This window comes from Thermothelomyces thermophilus, chromosome 1, assembly GCF_000226095.1.
Source record: "Thermothelomyces thermophilus ATCC 42464 chromosome 1, complete sequence".
NCBI classification, from domain to species: Eukaryota; Fungi; Ascomycota; class Sordariomycetes; order Sordariales; family Chaetomiaceae; genus Thermothelomyces; species Thermothelomyces thermophilus.
The window spans coordinates 8,139,955-8,155,856 of record NC_016472.1 but is presented as its reverse complement, the minus strand read 5'-3'; the positions used below and the strand labels follow the sequence as shown (position 1 = coordinate 8,155,856).

The 15,902-nt window shown below is 54.2% G+C and overlaps 5 protein-coding genes across 5 annotated transcripts; 3 read left to right on the top strand and 2 right to left on the bottom strand.

Moving 5' to 3' along the window:
• The first annotated feature begins 101 nt into the window (after nucleotides 1-101).
• MYCTH_2298497 (uncharacterized protein) lies at nucleotides 102-2,492 on the top strand. Its single transcript, XM_003660276.1, has one exon. The coding sequence runs from the start codon at nucleotides 1,183-1,185 to the stop codon at nucleotides 2,377-2,379; it is 1,197 nt and encodes a 398-aa protein (XP_003660324.1). The 5' UTR covers nucleotides 102-1,182; the 3' UTR covers nucleotides 2,380-2,492.
• Nucleotides 2,493-3,288: 796 nt separating this feature from the next.
• On the top strand, nucleotides 3,289-5,388 carry MYCTH_2298494 (uncharacterized protein). Its single transcript, XM_003660275.1, has 5 exons — nucleotides 3,289-3,511; nucleotides 3,568-4,053; nucleotides 4,115-4,411; nucleotides 4,462-4,703; nucleotides 4,773-5,388. The coding sequence occupies exons 1-5, from the start codon at nucleotides 3,433-3,435 to the stop codon at nucleotides 5,376-5,378; spliced, it is 1,710 nt and encodes a 569-aa protein (XP_003660323.1). The 5' UTR covers nucleotides 3,289-3,432; the 3' UTR covers nucleotides 5,379-5,388.
• A 3,921-nt stretch (nucleotides 5,389-9,309) lies between these two features.
• MYCTH_2298488 (uncharacterized protein) lies at nucleotides 9,310-10,560 on the top strand. Its single transcript, XM_003660274.1, has 3 exons — nucleotides 9,310-9,703; nucleotides 9,765-10,161; nucleotides 10,226-10,560. The coding sequence occupies exons 1-2, from the start codon at nucleotides 9,519-9,521 to the stop codon at nucleotides 10,051-10,053; spliced, it is 474 nt and encodes a 157-aa protein (XP_003660322.1). The 5' UTR covers nucleotides 9,310-9,518; the 3' UTR covers nucleotides 10,054-10,161; nucleotides 10,226-10,560.
• Nucleotides 10,561-11,870: 1,310 nt separating this feature from the next.
• Nucleotides 11,871-13,874, bottom strand: MYCTH_2298487 (uncharacterized protein). The gene is made up of 4 exons (XM_003660273.1): nucleotides 13,303-13,874; nucleotides 12,831-13,246; nucleotides 12,143-12,777; nucleotides 11,871-12,078 (listed from the first exon to the last, which is right to left on the bottom strand). The coding sequence occupies exons 1-4, from the start codon at nucleotides 13,617-13,619 to the stop codon at nucleotides 12,058-12,060; spliced, it is 1,389 nt and encodes a 462-aa protein (XP_003660321.1). The 5' UTR covers nucleotides 13,620-13,874; the 3' UTR covers nucleotides 11,871-12,057.
• Nucleotides 13,875-14,115: 241 nt separating this feature from the next.
• MYCTH_2132573 (uncharacterized protein) lies at nucleotides 14,116-15,849 on the bottom strand. Its single transcript, XM_003660272.1, has 3 exons — nucleotides 14,899-15,849; nucleotides 14,602-14,763; nucleotides 14,116-14,547 (listed from the first exon to the last, which is right to left on the bottom strand). Exons 1-3 carry the CDS (start codon nucleotides 15,411-15,413, stop codon nucleotides 14,493-14,495), a joined length of 732 nt encoding a protein of 243 aa, XP_003660320.1. The 5' UTR covers nucleotides 15,414-15,849; the 3' UTR covers nucleotides 14,116-14,492.
• Nucleotides 15,850-15,902: the final 53 nt, after the last annotated feature.

The window sequence follows — 15,902 nt, the reverse complement described above, 5'->3', positions numbered from 1 at the left end:
TAGAGCTGCTATCATTTGTATATACGTGACCAAGACTCAGCAACTCAGCATACTCCAGTAGAAACTTTATTATGCGTACCTTCCTTTATTAAGTTGACAAGGCCAGTTGACGGATCAAAACCAGAGCTCCTTAGCCAGAAGGAACATAGAACGCGATTGTAGAAGGCGGAGCACGGAAACCAGCCAAGGGTGATAATTTACATATAGTCAAACCATCCGCTCTGCGAATCTTCTGATTTACGGTCAGCCCTTGGATGACGGGTTCGCGGTTTCGACAGAAACTTGGTTCTGCTGCGATAATTATCCAGGAGCCGAATGCCCGGCAATGCCTAGATCGTCATGTCCTCCCCAAGATCGAACCCAGACACCATCGACTGGTCAAGTCCCCTTGCGCCCTTCTCGACACCTCGCTTGGTAACCGGAAGCAGCCGAAAATGCATTTTGACGCCTGGGACAACACCTCCCAATCTGCTTTCCGCCAACCAAGGCACCCAGCCCGTGTCCGAAAACGAGAACCAGCAGTCGAAGCAGTGCTCAGGCCGCGGAGAAACCTGGCGTACAGATATAGAAAGACAACGTCTTGCTGAGATGCTGCGCCTCGGCCTCGACAAATCGCCGTCCGAAATAGTAATGAAGGGAGAAACTGCCGCTGATCAGTCCAGTGTCGATACCCCGAGCATGGCGATTGTTCCACCCGGACAGCACGACATTGGTGATGAACAGCCCCAAGATGGGATGAAAGCACACTCGCCATGGTTGAGAACTCCTGTCCGCCGGTGGTCAATCTGCTCTGGAAAGGATGGAAACCGGTTGCCGGCAAGCGTTTCCGCTTTGCAACCCGCCCATCCTTCCACTAGCACCATGGGCTCTAAGACCCAATCTCAAAACCGCTCCTGCTTTCCCTTTCCTCGAACCTCGAATCCCAGCCAAGCGCCAAGCGCTTCGCATCGGACTCCTCAGACTTCCAACTCGCTCTCCTCAATTTTCGATCCATATTCTCAACGATTTCCGGTCAAGCTTTGGCAAGCCCCATTCTCACCTTGGGCGATTCATCCCAACCGGGAAACACAAAACAACAACAACATCAACAACCGTGACCCTTTTGGTCTTTGGACCTCCGAAGTGCAGGGAACACATAACTCTACGCCAAACCAGGCTCCCAACGGCGACAAACCAGCAGCTATGGCGCGTCAGATACCGACTTGGGCCGGCCGTCACCCGAACGCGCAGGATCCATTCTCTGCGCTGATTTCCCCGGCCTCTAACCGGCTGCCTCTTACCCCTTGGTCGCTCGACCCCATGCAAAGCACTGCTAATCCGCCCTCTGCTGACAACCTCCACCCGGATGGCTCGTCATTCGACTCGTCAACCTTCCTTCTGTCCCAGACATTGCCCCCATCATCGCTGGGCCACCAAGAAGACCGGACGCTCTCGACCAGCCTCGACGGTCCCTCGACCTGGAGTGCCGCTCAGCTTGGTCCGGCCGGCGGTTCAGCCAGCACAGGCCGCGACCTAGCCTCGCCAGACATCAAGAGCGCGTTCGACAACGCCACGTTTTACCATCCGATGAACCGTCGGTCACCCAATCACCCACGCACCCAGGATGAAATCCACGCCTTGCTTTTGAGGGGCTTCTCGCCAAACTACCGCGGGGACCCAGAGCTCGCGCGCAACCAATCCGCCACGATCCCTCCCGAGGCAAACTGCAGCCTTTTTCTTGTCGGTCTAGCCCCGGACCTGACTACCCACGAACTTCTCTCGGGCATCCGGAACATGGGACGGGTCTACGCGACCCACATCAACCCTCCCGATCCCGAGAGAGGCCACACCCACAGCGCCGCAAAGTTGATCTTTTTCGAGCGTGCTGGCGCCGGCAAGTCTTCCCTCGCTCCCGTTCGCCACCTACCTCCCAGCGCGCACCACGCACGAGAGAAACTGACCGCCGCTCTTATACGCACAGAACGATTCTTCTCCCGGTACTCCCCGACGGGATACGCCACCCCGCGGAACCCGCACCTGCGCGCCCGCGTCACCTGGAACCGGGTGCGCTCGGCCGAGGCCGACGTCAACGGAAGCCGCTCGCGCGTGCTGCTGGTTAGCGGGCCGCCAAGCATCGTCAACCGGGACTTTCTGTTCTCCTACCTGGGCACCAAGATGGTGTACCAGGTCGACGACGTCCTCTACCACGGCCAGAACGAGGACGGCAGTCGCGTCCTGCTCGAGATCCGCTTCGGCAGCTTCCGGTGCCAAGCCGAGGCCGCCCGCATGGCCTTGATGAGGGAGTTCCGCGACGCCGGCGTCATATGTGACTACGGTAAGCCGTCCTGGGCGCTCTGTGTTTATGATAGCACCGCTGGCCTCTCTCTTTGGATTTCTTGATCTGTCTGATCTGACGACATAGCAGGTTTGGACCCCTGTGACCTCGACGGCGCCGCCATCCCTTAAGAACCCGAAGTGTCAATTTAGAAACAAAAAAAACCTTTCAAAAGAATTTCGGTCGTTGGAAGCGGATCAATTGGCGGGAAAGATGAACCCTTTATCTTTCTTGCGGGCGGCCAAGAGTTGCAAGTGCTCTTGGTATTGGTCTTTGCTCTGTGGTCAGCCCTGACAGGGCCCTGACCTTTCGACAGTTGTCCCAAATTGGCAACAAACAAGAATAATCAGTTAACCCAAGGCTCAGATATAGGGTAGGACGTAGGCATTCGAATCTCGGCCGGCGCAGCTCGGGAAACAGCGCGGCCCATGTTCGTGGTCCTACCTCCTGGGTATTCTCTACACCTTAATTTATTAGTGCCAACTCGCTGTTCGTCCTTCGTCAAATCATATTTAGCTTCAAGTTGACAGGCCCTAACCCTTCCAGTGCTGCTCTCCTCTCTGTGACGTCACGCGTAAACTGTGAGAGCCAACCCATTGTGATGCCACTGTCTGAATTCCTCAACTGCTTGCTGTTGCGGTATGCTCTCGACGATTGGCTGCAGGGTCTCATCGTCGATCAAAGACCTACATCATCGTTGCGGCGAGTCGGAGCATGTATTCCTTCCTAACGAACCACATGCATTGCGTCACTTTGGCCGGGCCCCTCCTCTAAAGCTAACTTACATGCTCAGGCAGTTGGCCACTGCTTCTGATCCCTTTTGCATTTGACGCGAACATTGACCGCAATTGACCTTAGCAAGCTTCCCCAAGGCGGTTTCGTTGGCCAAACCGGGCATTAGTGACGTCCTAGACCCGCCACCGCGGATAGCTTCCCCGACCTTTACCTTCGAAGCACCCGCCCGTTTCTCAATACCTTAACCCCCTTCCGACGTTTTCATTTCTAAACTACCGCATAGGTCGATACCTGGAGCAGATAACTCCCAACCTAGCATCCGAAGAATTGTCATCCAACCACACACTATTAAACATTAAGTGAGCGAGGAAACGAACATTGCAATGAGGATCGCTAAAACGCTGCTCTCGTTGGCCCTTGTGGCCAACGCTGCTGTTGCCAGCTCGTGGTTCTCGAATGCCGGTGCGCAGCAATCTCGCTCTTCCTTGAGGTGCCTCTTAACTGACGTACCATGAAAGCATACAATAAGTGGCACGAGACGGAGCTTGAGCGCTGGCTTTCGGACCATGACGTTCCCTATCCAACTCCGGCCGACCGCAAGGAGCTCGAGAAGCTTGTGCAGAAGAACTGGGACGAGAAAGTCGTCGAGCCATACCGCTCCTGGGATATCCAGAAGCTCACTGGCTACTTGAAGCAGAAGGGCATTGAGGCCGAGGAGTCAACTGAGGACACTCGGGAGTCTCTCCTGGCCCGCGTCAAGGGCGCCTGGTACGAGTCGGAAGAAAAGGCTCAGAACGCCTGGTCGAACACCAAGGACTGGATGCTGGACACTTGGACAGACAGCCAGCTAAAGGCTTTCTGCGACCATCATGGGATCCCCGTTCCCCAGCCCCGCAAGAGGGATACTCTTCTCCAAAAGATCCGTGAGAACTATGATGCGATTGCCCAGAAGGCTGGCGACGCCGCTGCTTACCCTGGAAACTGGTTGTATGAGACTTGGTCTGGTGCGCGCAATCAAACACAATAATTACCTGAAATACCAAACAAAAGCTAACAGCTGCTCAGAATCCGATCTGAAGGAGTGGCTTGACACGCACGGATTCCCAGCACCGCAGCCAACGACTGTATGTCCCTCCGAACCTGGTCGTTGGATGATCGACGGGCTAACACACACCCACCAGCGCGACAAGCTCATCGCCTCCGTTCGTCGCAACTCTCGCCTTGCCTACCTGCGCATGCAAGAACAGACCGAAAGCTCCAAGAAGAGCGCCCAGGACGCGTACTCTGCTCTGACCGACAAGCTTATCGATTCCTGGGGGGAATCCCAGCTGAAGGAATTCTGCGACAAGAACGGCATCAGTGGTTGGTCTTAGCTTGAACCGTACATTTCTTCACATTCTAACCTCGCCCAGTTCCCCAAGGTACCAAGCTCAACCAGCTTCGTGCGCTTGTCCGCAAGCACCGCGCCGAAATCCTGGGCGACACCGTCTCGGGCACTGCTGCCTCTGCGTTCGGTGCTGCCACTTCCAATGTTGGGTCCGCCGCTTCCAAGGCCACCGACGCCGCATACCAGGCTGCCCAAGATGCCTTTGACAAGGCTATCGAAGCTTGGTCCGACAGTCGCCTGAAGGGTTATTTGGATGCCCGTGGAGTGGTACGTCGCCGAGAAGAAATGTTCCGCTGTATCACCACTTTTTCGTGCTTCAAACTAACACATCTGCAGCCCGTGCCCCAAGGCTCCAAGACCAACGAACTGCGCGCCCTCGTGCGCAAGCACGCTCACAAGGCCGCCACCGGCTGGACCGCCTGGACCTGGGACGACCTGAGCTTGGAAAACCTCCGCAGCTACCTTGCCTCGAGTGGTAACGCCGCAGCCAAGAAGGTCGCAGAGAAGACGGGTGCTACGCGCGACGAGCTCGTCGAGGCCGCGCAGGCCGCCTACGCCTCGGCCTCCTCCGCAGGCGGCAGCTCCTACGCGTCCGCAACCAGCTACCTTTCCAAGGCAACCGACACAGCCAAGGCCAACGTGTTTGACACGTGGAGTGAAAGTGAGCTGAAGGCGTACCTGGACAGCTACGGCGTCCCGGTACCGCAGGGGTCGACGCTCAATGAGCTGCGCGCGCTTGCCCGCCGCCAGCACACATACTTCAAGTACGGCACCACAACACCCACCGACACGCTCCTCGCTAAGGTGAGGGAAAACGTGATCGGCGGTTGGGACTGGGTCGCCAATCAGCTGGGCATCGGGTCCGACGCTGCCAGGAAGAAGGCCGAGGAGCTAACGGAGCAGGCAAAGGCCAAGGGCGAGAAGGTGCATAAGGAGCTCTGAACGCCAAGTTTTATCTGAGATCAGTCAATCTGCTCGAAACTCCAACTTTGACTAACGAGTAGGCTCTTGAGGTTGGTGAAGAGGACGGAAGGGTAAGAGATTAGGGAAGGGACAGAAGGACAGCCACCGTGGCAGGGAAGGCGGAGAAGGCGACTGTTGTGGACACTGTTGAAAAAAATCTTTTTTGCCATCACTGAGATAGGGACGAAAGGAAGTGCGATGGAATTTTGTGTTGTCAATGTTCTTTTCATTTTCATAGGTCTGTAATGCGGAATACAATGTTGCACTTTTGCACTCTCCGGGCATCTGACAACCCTGCAAAGCTCAACACGCATCTAGAGCTGCGAAGGAAACGATGTGGACAGATCGCTCGCTGAGCATGGAAGAAATAAGAAGAGATGTCGGGAACCTTAACTTGCCTTGGTCTTGGTCAGGTGTCCGACGGCCGCCTACAGATCTCGTTCTCGGCTGTCAGATGCGAAGACTTTTGAATCCTTTTTTCCTTTGCTTAATTACTCGCGATATGCTATTTATCCTAGTCTGTCAGACACGCACACCATGAATTTGGTATGAACATCCCGTTCCACTGACATAGTTAGACATAATTAACACGACACCACGTCAAGTACCCAAATCAAATATGATCCTATAGGTCGATTGAATCGCAAATCACACCCTCGCAGTTCCGGTACCGCCATGTGGACGGGGCAATCGGCCTCCTGCATAAGCATTGTCGATCCTGTCGGCAGACGATCCTCATCATGGCCCGTCTCTGAGACAACGAAGCGCTTCCTTACGGTCATGGCGCATCCACACTGTCGTCGGCGGTAGGCAATATGGCGCTACGATGGGCATCTCTTAATAGGTCCGAGTGTGATAGACCTATCTCCCTTGTTGACCCGACAATCTGTACGACCCCACGGCGCACAACGTGTATGACTACGGCTGGATAGTTTTTGGTTCCTTAGAAGGAGGCAAATAAGTTTAGGAACTTTCCGACTGTGTGTAGCTCGTTTTGGTACTGCTATTGGTGGTGTGAACGAACAGTTAACTAATAATCGGTGACTGTTGGAACCCAAAACGGAGAACCGGCTCCCGTTAGGGAACCATGGTTAGGATAGTAGGTTATAAGGCACTCTGGCCCACAGTGACTCCAATACCGTATTATCTGATCGGAACGGTCTCAGAGTAATTATGCCAATCGTATAACGAAGCATCAGGCTTAAGACCCTAGATTATATAAGTCTCTGAGGCTGTACGAAGTACATACATACAACGAGTTTACAGCCTAGTTAATAATAGCTCATATCCCGAACAGGCGCGTTGTTAACCATAAATGCCGTCGTGTCCTATGCGCGAGAATTCCTTGGCGTCTTGTTTCCTGCTCATGTATGGTCACATTTCGCTTTAACATACCTTCAACGCCACGACTTCAAACCATGGGATGCTCTGATCTCAGTACACATCTGAAGAGAGCCTTGCAAGGTTCAAAACAGTGAACCATTGACCGGTGGGTGTGCTATGGACATAAAGAGGCCCCTGCGGTGTGGCTATGTAAGAAATGGACTGGCGAAGTTGCTTTCGGCGCCATGGGACATGCTTCATCTAGACATGAGCATAACCAATGACTGGGATTGTTAGTTAACTTTCGGGCATGTCTATTACAAATACGCACAAAAGCAAAGGGGTGTCGCTTATGACTACCAAAGTTGATCGCTGACCGTTTCCAAGCCGCGTTACATCTTGAGACAGTCTGCGGCATGCGGTCCGGGCCGGAGTCTGGTACATCCGCAAGCAGCAGGATTCAATTCCCTGCTACCTCGTTTATCCAGGCGTGAAACGTATCGTCATCAGCTAGCCCGGGCACTGGCTGCGTAGGATGGTGATAATATGTCGTAATCTGTCATCGACGTTGCACGGCGCGTATGGCGCTTAAATATCAGTCAGCATGCCACACGTTGCAGGAACAAGAGACACAACGCCAAGCAAGGGCACTTGAAGTGGAACACCCAGAGGGAAGAGCTCTATGGGCGTGAACCCGGGGTTAAGGTGACACTGCGCAACTGAAGGGAGAGCTGAAGGACATCCTAGAAGGGGGTCAGATCATCGTTACGTTTGTGCTACCAACCCCTTAAACCCCGCGAGATGGGACTGGTGTAGCGGCGACCCCGGTGCTCAATCTCACCAGCTGCAGGACGGAAGGTCTGAATATGCTGCAGCCCCTAGCTTACGCCGTAGGGGACATGACACTGCAGCCGGGGGGCGCATCTGGTGTTTCTGACAGGTTGCCGCATCCCACGGGCGTGGAGTCGGGACCGACGGGATGGATCGACCTGGAGCAGGGTGAGCTGTGCGCTTGCGGGTTCCATGCATGGAACGCCATCTGCCGGCGACGGTTGCTTGATTAAGTTTCGAAAGCCGACATCCCCTGGTGCTCCACCATGTCAGAATACCCATATTTAAGGTGCAATTGCTGGCGGGCAATTGCGGCGTCGCTTTTGCTTTCGACACACCACTACAGGGCATTGCTGGTCTCCGCATGCGCCTGCGTCGCGCGGCATCTGTTCTGCGCGAAAGGCGAATTGGGTTTAATGCTCGCCACTATGTATGTACTTCGTACACGTGCAGTACATCGAGTAATTACCCCGGTCCCGAGTAACTGGAAAGGAGCCGCGCTCCGATTCTGGTTGGTGAGGTGCTGTATCTCAAGTAGGAAGCTTATGTAAGGAACCAGCGTAACGATGTCAAGGTGACCATCGATCACTTGGCGGGCGGCGGGAGGCTGATGCCAATCTTCAACTGGAGCTCGGTATCGCACTCTCCCATGGGCTTGTATGTATTTGAGTGTTTGCGGGACGGATGCCTGGCGCCTGTCCTCAAAACGAGTCATGATCAAATGCTGTTAGTTCGCTGAATGGAAGAAGCAATGGTGTATGGGATAATGGAGGCGAGAGCCGCGATTGACAGGCTTCAGTGGAAGAGTCGGGATTCAGAACATCGTGTTTGAGGGCAATGTGGTATTTCCGCCTGTGCTGCCTGGCGACTTCCACATTTGGTTCAATAGACCGCACCGACAGGGCCCGCCTGGATCGCTAAACAGGCAGGCTCAAGGGTCACCGCGGTTTGCTGGTTAGTTAAGTCCGATCAAAACGATTTTTACCGCGAGAAAAACAACCATCAACCTTGCACCCTTGATATTCCTATGTTCCAGAACTGAGAAACTAGTTTTTCTTGACCGCCTTATCTCCCCGACAGGCGGCAGACGGCTAGGGAGGCTGAGGCCAAGTCACAGGGTTATAGTTCTGAGCCTGTCTCCCGGTCCCGACCGCGGGGCTCCGTCCCGATCTTGAAATGCTGCAACACTCGCATCGGATGTGGAGATGACATGCCTAGCCTGGATGATGGCCCCGCCAACGGTCCGCGGCTAGTCAGTCACCTGCGCGTTCAGATCCGCAAGCGCCAGATCTTTGCTCTCTCAGAAGTTGCGCTTTCTCAAGTGCTACTGCTCACCTCAATACCTTTTTCATGCGTCATCTTCTTTGCTCGTCGTTCAGAGCTTGGTTGTTGGCCAGTTGCCTGCGTGGGCTGCGAGGAACTTGTGCAACACCAATGGGGTGGACGTTTGGAGTGAACAAAGTTGGGAGGTCCCACATCTCCCGGACGCCGCGGCACCTATTCCGCATCGCGGCCACCCGGCAAGAGGAACCTGGACTCCTCGAGCAGGCGCAAGGGGGTCATGCTCACCCCACCTTTGCCGTCTTGTGGGTGAGGCTTACCGGAGGGCAAACGCCGAGTCATTCTTTCCCCTGTCTCCATTTTTAACCTCCAACTTCGTGGCACCGGCCATCCTTTGATGTCACATCCTCGCCTACTTGGCCCTCAGCTGCCTAGCCTCCCTCGCCGTGTTGACAAGGCACCCAGCCTGACCCGCTCTATCCTGCCAACAAAAGTGGCCGTACCTCGGCCATGTCGTCGCGACTTTTTGCAACCATGATAGAATATAAGTCCACCATGCTGCCCGGGCCTCGTTTCCCATCATCAGCCTCGCAACGTGGATCAACAACATATTATCAAGACATTGGCATTATCAAGTGAAGCATCACGTACGGACACAGAGGGCAACACAACACGTTGCCAACTATGGACGCATACTACGGATATGGCGAGGCCTCTCAGCCGGCGCCGCCGGCCGAATGTTACCGGCCTTCCAAGCCTGAGGACTGGGAGCCGTACCGCGACATCATCGCCCATCTGTACAACACTCTGAACATGAAGTTGAAGGACGTCATGTCCGAAATGCAACTGACATACAACTTCAAGGCTACGTAAGCACACGAAGGACACCTTGATGGTCTGGTCAACTCTTTAACAATCTGTTTGGTCTAGCGAGAAGCAGTATAAGACGCAATTGAAGAGGTGGAACCTCGACACAAAGTACATCAAGGCGTCTGAATACATGTTCATGGTCAAGACAATACGTGAACGACGAGCCGAGAACCCGCCAAAAGAGACACGCTTCGTCTTGCGGGGAAGGGTGGTGGACCCCAAAGACATAGCCCGGTTCGAGAAGCGGGCTCAGAAGAGAGGTGTCCTGGAGGAAGGGGGTTCTATTGAATGTGACGGTAAGCCGCAAGGCACTCCGAGACGTCTGACTGGTGACTTGCTTTCCAACTGATGTCCGTCTCTCCAGAACCAGTCGAAGACTTGGTGTACGGTACACCACCCCCCGAAGAAGCATCCTATCACCGCGCGGCTTATGTTGAGGCTTATGCATCCTATCAATGTATGTACATCATCTCCAGCCGTCCTATTTGCGATCACCTGGCTGACTTCTTCGCTCCTACCAGACGACCCAGCTACCGATTATTCGTACTCCTATTGAGTGAGATTTCCCGAACAAACCAGCCCTTTTTTCGAGCTAGAATCGACCAAGATGAGCCACCACATTTCGCGACATAGTCGAGCGATTTTGACATTCCCACGTCATATTTGAATTTCGAGATGTAACAACACGATTTACGAGCGAGACGTGAGGATTACATGGCGTGGGATACACGGAATAGACTACTAGCGTATAATCGCTTGCCCAACATTATAAGGGTTCATTTGTGTAGCAGAATTGCTTATCTTTTTTCCACTCTTCTTGTCTAAGCAGAGAGCCTTTCAACTTGATATACCTGATATACCCTGTTTATCTTTGTTTTGTTTTATAAAAAAAATAGAAATCTATTTCTTCCTTCGCCATCTTCCTTGCTATGATCACCAGCCGACTCTCCGGCAGCGACCCTGTTCTCTGCTGCTGTGATGGGAGACCATAATGACCTTTTTATCTCCGTTTCCTCATAATTATACTGCAAGCCACCAAGTAACCAACATTCCAAATTACCCCTGGTTGCCTAAGCGACGCGATAACGTAGGACTAAGTGGCGCATATCTGGCCGATAAAGACAAGCTCAGGTGACTTTGCCCTAACCGAGAAACCTCACATGACTCCCCCCGGGGAGACCGCAGTGTAGTGGCGCAGACGGCTGGATCTGTAACAGGTTACACAAGGCTCCACGAATTTGCTTTTGTCTGCAGCAGGTAAGATCCAAGCCAGACCATGCCGCTCAGCCGACGCTCGAGCCTGGTGGTTGGTTCGTGGATTCAGGATTCGGCTGCATCAACTGCGGCGCTTCCCGCGTCTGGGCCGCAACATCAGCCTTAATCGCACGTTATAAATGGTGCTCAGTACAGAGTATGAGTGCTGAGTGCCACTCGCAGGCCTTTCGCCGATGCATGTCAGCGAGGCTCGCAGCAACCTTGTTCTAATTAAATAAAAGTGAACCACTTTGTATTATCTAAAGCAAGGGCTGCGTGAAATGTCGAACAGAAGGGCCACACCAACCTTGGTGGACGAAAAGGATTAAAACGGTTTTAACCTTGCTCAACCACCTGCCCACTACTTCTAATACTGTTAATTAATATCTGGGCACCGATCCTAGGGTAGTAGCCCGTCAACACAGCCACGCCTCCTCGGTCAAGACCGGAGCCTGATAATATCCGCACCTCCTCGGAGGGCCCAAGCTTGACCGGTGAACCAGAGAAGAAAAGAAGAAAAGAAATCAAAAAATATTACAACTAACGTGCTGCGTTTCATTAGTTTTCTGTCTTTAAGCCATGCAGCTCCCACAGCCTGGTCTTCGGCAAATGAGACTGATAATTATGTATAACTAGCCCGGGGCATGCAATACTTTCTACTAGTCTAGAGAGACTACCAGACGGCGTGAGACGGCATTTTGACGGAGGCATCTCATGCTCACACATGAAATGGCCACAGATAATTAAGTACCTCTCTGAATGTAGTTGGGGGTAGGGGGGCGGGGGTCACTGGCGCGTGGCTGTGCTATCAGCCGTGCTCTCAGTATGCACCGCGTTTTCAAACGAAGATGCGGGGTTACGGGCAAAGCTTGGCGGTTTGCTGTTTACGTGACGGGAAGAAGAGGCTGATGCGGAAGCAGTCCAAATCGCACGGTTATAGATGAAGTAACTTGGGCAAGCAACGGCAAATGGTAACGCTAATGCCCCGTCGTATTACACAAGCAGCCCGCATAATCAAACTAGCAGGCGTGTTTCTATGAACCACATTGAAAGTGACGTTGCAAAATCTGCCTGGTGGTCCCAAGAGACGTCGGAATGCTCATGCGTAAAAGTTGACGGTCTAGATTAGATGAATTGGTTAGCAAAGTGACATCAAAACTTGAAGTCGTCGAGGTGACACTCACATCCTTCTTCTTGGCTTGTACTTCGGCAATGGCATCGACGTAATGCTCGTGTCCGATCTTGTTCTTGCCCAGGCGCAGGGCGATCATGCCGGCCTCAACACACACAGCCTTGAGCATGGCACCACCAAACTCATCTGTGCTGCGAGCCAGCTCGTCCCAGTTGACATTCTCGTCGACCTTCATCTTTCTCGAGTGGATCTTGAGAATCTGCGCACGAGCTTCCTCATTGGGCAGCGGGAACTCGATCTTCCGGTCGAGACGGCCAGATCTGAGGAGGGCGGGGTCCAGCACGTCGATGCGGTTCGTGGCGGCGATGACTTTGATCCGGTCATCCGAGGCAAACCCGTCGAGTTGGTTGAGCAGCTCCAACATGGTCCGCTGCACCTCACGATCACCGCTCTTTTCGCTGTCGAAGCGCTTGGTACCAACGGCATCCAGCTCGTCGATGAAGATGATCGCCGGAGCCTTCTCCTTGGCGAGGGCGAAGCAATCCCGAACAAGCTTGGCGCCGTCTCCGATGAACATCTGGACAAGCTGTGGCCCTGCGAGCTTGAGGAAAGTTGCATCGGTTTGAGCAGCGCAGGCCCTGGCAAGCAGTGTCTTGCCGGTACCAGGGGGGCCGTACATCAGAGCACCTAGAATCCTTTTGTGAGCACGGCGTCCAGGGAACGGTATTCGGCGCTTGTACCTTTTGGCGCTTTGATGCCGATCTTCTTGAACCGGTCCGCCTCCTTCATGGGCCATACAATGGCCTCGAGCAACTCGTCGATCTGCTTGGTGAGACCACCGACATCGGTATACTTCTCGGTCGGCTTCTCGTCAACCTCCATGGCCTTGACCCTGCTGTCGTACTCGGCCGGCAGCGTATCCAGAACGAGGTATGAATCTTTATTCACACCAATAAGATCACCGGGTTTCAGCTTGTTGGGGTCGACGAGGCCGATCAGCGGGAGGAAGATGGTTTGGCGTGTGGACGTCTTGATGACGGCAGACTTGCCCACCCGAGTGGCATCGAGATCGATGTTGGCGCCTTCTTCGGATGATTCGGCAGTCGGGTCCAGATCTAGAAGTTCGACGACGTTGCCGACGAGATATGGCAGTTGACTAGTTCACCAGCGTTAACGGGAGAAGCAGAGGGGCCGCAGGGCGGGGCAGCATACCGGTTGTTAGCGATCTTCTCCATGTTCTCCTTGATCTTTTCAGCCATGGTTGCCTTCTCGTGTGATAACCGCTGGTACTCGCTCCTCATGATTCTGGCATCGTTCTCGAGCAAGCGCCGGCGGGTCTTTATGTCTTCGGTGCTCAGGCTCAAGATCTCTGGGTCGAGGACGTCGTCTTCCTCCGGCTCCGCATCCTTCATTTCGGCGTCTCCATCTCCGCCATTTTGGTTCCCCTTGTTGTCATCGTTCTTAACCTTCTTATCCTTGTCATCGCGCTCACGGCGGTCGAGGTCGTCAAGCTCCTCGAGAGTGGACATGGCGATCAGCGGCGGTTACAAGCGATTGTAGGGCGGTTTGTGAAAAGGTGAAACAGAAGAATCGCGGGCAGAAATCAAAGATCTATGGTCCGAGTGTGGGTAATGCCTGCTTTCCTAAACCGGGCGCTCAGGATTCGCGAAGCCAGTGCAAGGTGTTGGGATTCGATCCGAGGTTGGCGGAGGCTCCTGGGAGCACTGGAGCAGAGGGACGGAGCTTAATCGAGGCGAGCCCAGCGCCGCTGCACACCAGGCAAAAGCGCGACGTAACCAGGCGGCGGGACCCACAGCCTAGGGCCAGCCAACCAGCCGAGAACTAACCCACCAGGCTGACTAAACAAAGCGGAAGCTCTCTTGCTTGCACTGTCAAGGGTTTGGGCTTGCTCCATTTAGGACTACATACGTTTATTAACGAAGGGACCAGAAAGTGAGGTTTTAGATGCTTCGCTTTGACATCTGGAGAATGCGCATCGTGAAACCTTTTTAAAGAAACTGGGCTCATCACAACATATCGTGGGCTTGCGCACTGCATTGCTGTTGACTTAGATAAACCACAACCCGCTAGAGAAAGAAGAGAGACAAAAGGAAGGAAATACTGCACGAAAGAAGTCTCTACCAACTCGTCGCCATAATAGGTTTGCTTCCAGTGCCAGCGCCAATGTGCTTTCCAAGAACGAACCAACAGTATCAGTTAGAAGGCCAGCCTTGATTGAGAGGCCCTTAGGCAACACATCCCCCACCCAACTCCAAGAAGAGAGCCGCCGGTGAAGAGGATATACACATGAGAGTGAGACATGGGAATATCAGTAGTCAAAAAAAAAAAATCCTCGCCTCCGGGCTTTCACCCGGAGATGCCCAGCCCGGCAAACATTATCATTACTCGTCGTCCAGGATGTTGCTTGCTATCCGCCCGAAAATAGGGACCTCGTAGCTATAAAATTGTCAGTGAGCTCAGCGCGGTAGGGGAAACAAAGGTAAGACCAACCGGTCCAAGGTATCGGCATCCCGATACGCGTTAAGCACCAGCCAGGCGATCAACACCAAATCACCCAGGAACAGCACCCAGCTCAGGAAAGTTGACCAAGAAAACAGCAGATGCACCACAAACAGCGCCGTGAACAGCAAGCTCGACTGCCATGCATGGAACCTACATCGGAAAATCAGCAACCAGCCGTCGTCAGCGACTCGCTCCCGACTCGTGAAGAACATGCCACAGGAAGATATGCCCCGGAACGCAGGAAGACAGCAAAAAAAAAAAAAAAAAAAAAAAAAAAAAACCTACCTGACATAATCACTCTTCCGCTCCAGGATCAGAAGCAGGATCCCCCCGAGGGGCGGCAGCGCCAAGTATGCGAGGCACGCCTCGTAGTCCAGCCGCAGGCCCAGGCTCGTGTCGAACTCGCTCACCATGCCCTCCCTCGCGCCCAGCGCCGAGAAGTAGTCTCCCATCCCTCCTCCACCACCACCGCCGCCGCCGCCGCCGCCGCCACTGCCACTGCCACTCCCTATCCATCCCCCGTTTCCGACCGGCCCCCCCGCCGCCGGCGGAGCGGCGGACAAGGGACTCTGGTACCGCCCGACGCCCTCGCTCGACCAGGCGCGCTGCGGCTGCGGGTGCTGCAGCGGCGGCGGGGTGAATTGGCTCTGGCGGTGCTGGTAGCGGTGGCCGGTGGCGGGGGAGTACGCGCCGCGGCGGTTGCTGTTGTTCTCGAGGGAAGTGCGCGGGGACGCGGTGGCGCTGTGGGTCGGCGAGCGGGTGTGCTCTGGCGGGGAGGACTGGTAAGGCGCGAAGTCCATCTTCTTCAGTCGGGAAGGGGAGCGAAGCGATGTTTTTTCTTCGCGCGTTTGTGGTTGCTTTGGCCCTCGTGGTGCTCTCACTGACCCCGCCGGGTGCGAGGCCGAGCGTGCCGTTTCAATCCAGTCCCTGTTGAAGGATGCGCGCCTTGAGGCGACGGTGCCGTCTTTGCTCTCGGGCGATGAGTGTTAATTGTTTGGTGGGTCGGTCGGCCGAAGTTGTAGTCTGTAAGGTACGCTGGTATGTACATTACATGTGCTTCGTTGCTTCTGCGGTTCGCAGCTTATCGATCGTGATAACTGGGGCCTTCGTTCGGTCCCACTGCCGAAGGGCGGCGCTGGTTGCCTCGGTGCGACTGGTTAGTGTACTGTTTAAGCAGCACTTATTAGCACCACCACCACCAACACCACCACTGGCCGTCGGCTGACTGATCCTGTGAACTTTTTTATTTATTTATTTTTTTTTTGCCCTTTCCTCTTGTTGGATATGAT

Bases quoted from the DNA above. Each gene is read 5' to 3' on its own strand.
- MYCTH_2298497 (XM_003660276.1), top strand. From the start codon at position 1,183: ATGGCGCGTCAGATACCGACTTGGGCCGGCCGTCACCCGAACGCGCAG.
- MYCTH_2298494 (XM_003660275.1), top strand. From the start codon at position 3,433: ATGAGGATCGCTAAAACGCTGCTCTCGTTGGCCCTTGTGGCCAACGCT. The intron at 3,512-3,567 runs GTGCGCAGCAAT...GTACCATGAAAG, and splicing joins CTCGTGGTTCTCGAATGCCG to CATACAATAAGTGGCACGAG. The intron at 4,412-4,461 runs GTTGGTCTTAGC...AACCTCGCCCAG, and splicing joins CGACAAGAACGGCATCAGTG to TTCCCCAAGGTACCAAGCTC.
- MYCTH_2298488 (XM_003660274.1), top strand. From the start codon at position 9,519: ATGGACGCATACTACGGATATGGCGAGGCCTCTCAGCCGGCGCCGCCG. The intron at 9,704-9,764 runs GTAAGCACACGA...TGTTTGGTCTAG, and splicing joins ACATACAACTTCAAGGCTAC to CGAGAAGCAGTATAAGACGC.
- MYCTH_2298487 (XM_003660273.1), bottom strand. From the start codon at position 13,619: ATGTCCACTCTCGAGGAGCTTGACGACCTCGACCGCCGTGAGCGCGAT. The intron at 13,247-13,302 runs GTATGCTGCCCC...CTGGTGAACTAG, and splicing joins GAGAAGATCGCTAACAACCG to TCAACTGCCATATCTCGTCG. The intron at 12,778-12,830 runs GTACAAGCGCCG...AAAGGATTCTAG, and splicing joins CGGCATCAAAGCGCCAAAAG to GTGCTCTGATGTACGGCCCC.
- MYCTH_2132573 (XM_003660272.1), bottom strand. From the start codon at position 15,413: ATGGACTTCGCGCCTTACCAGTCCTCCCCGCCAGAGCACACCCGCTCG. The intron at 14,764-14,898 runs GTAGGTTTTTTT...TTTCCGATGTAG, and splicing joins CGGAAGAGTGATTATGTCAG to GTTCCATGCATGGCAGTCGA. The intron at 14,548-14,601 runs GTTGGTCTTACC...ACAATTTTATAG, and splicing joins GATGCCGATACCTTGGACCG to CTACGAGGTCCCTATTTTCG.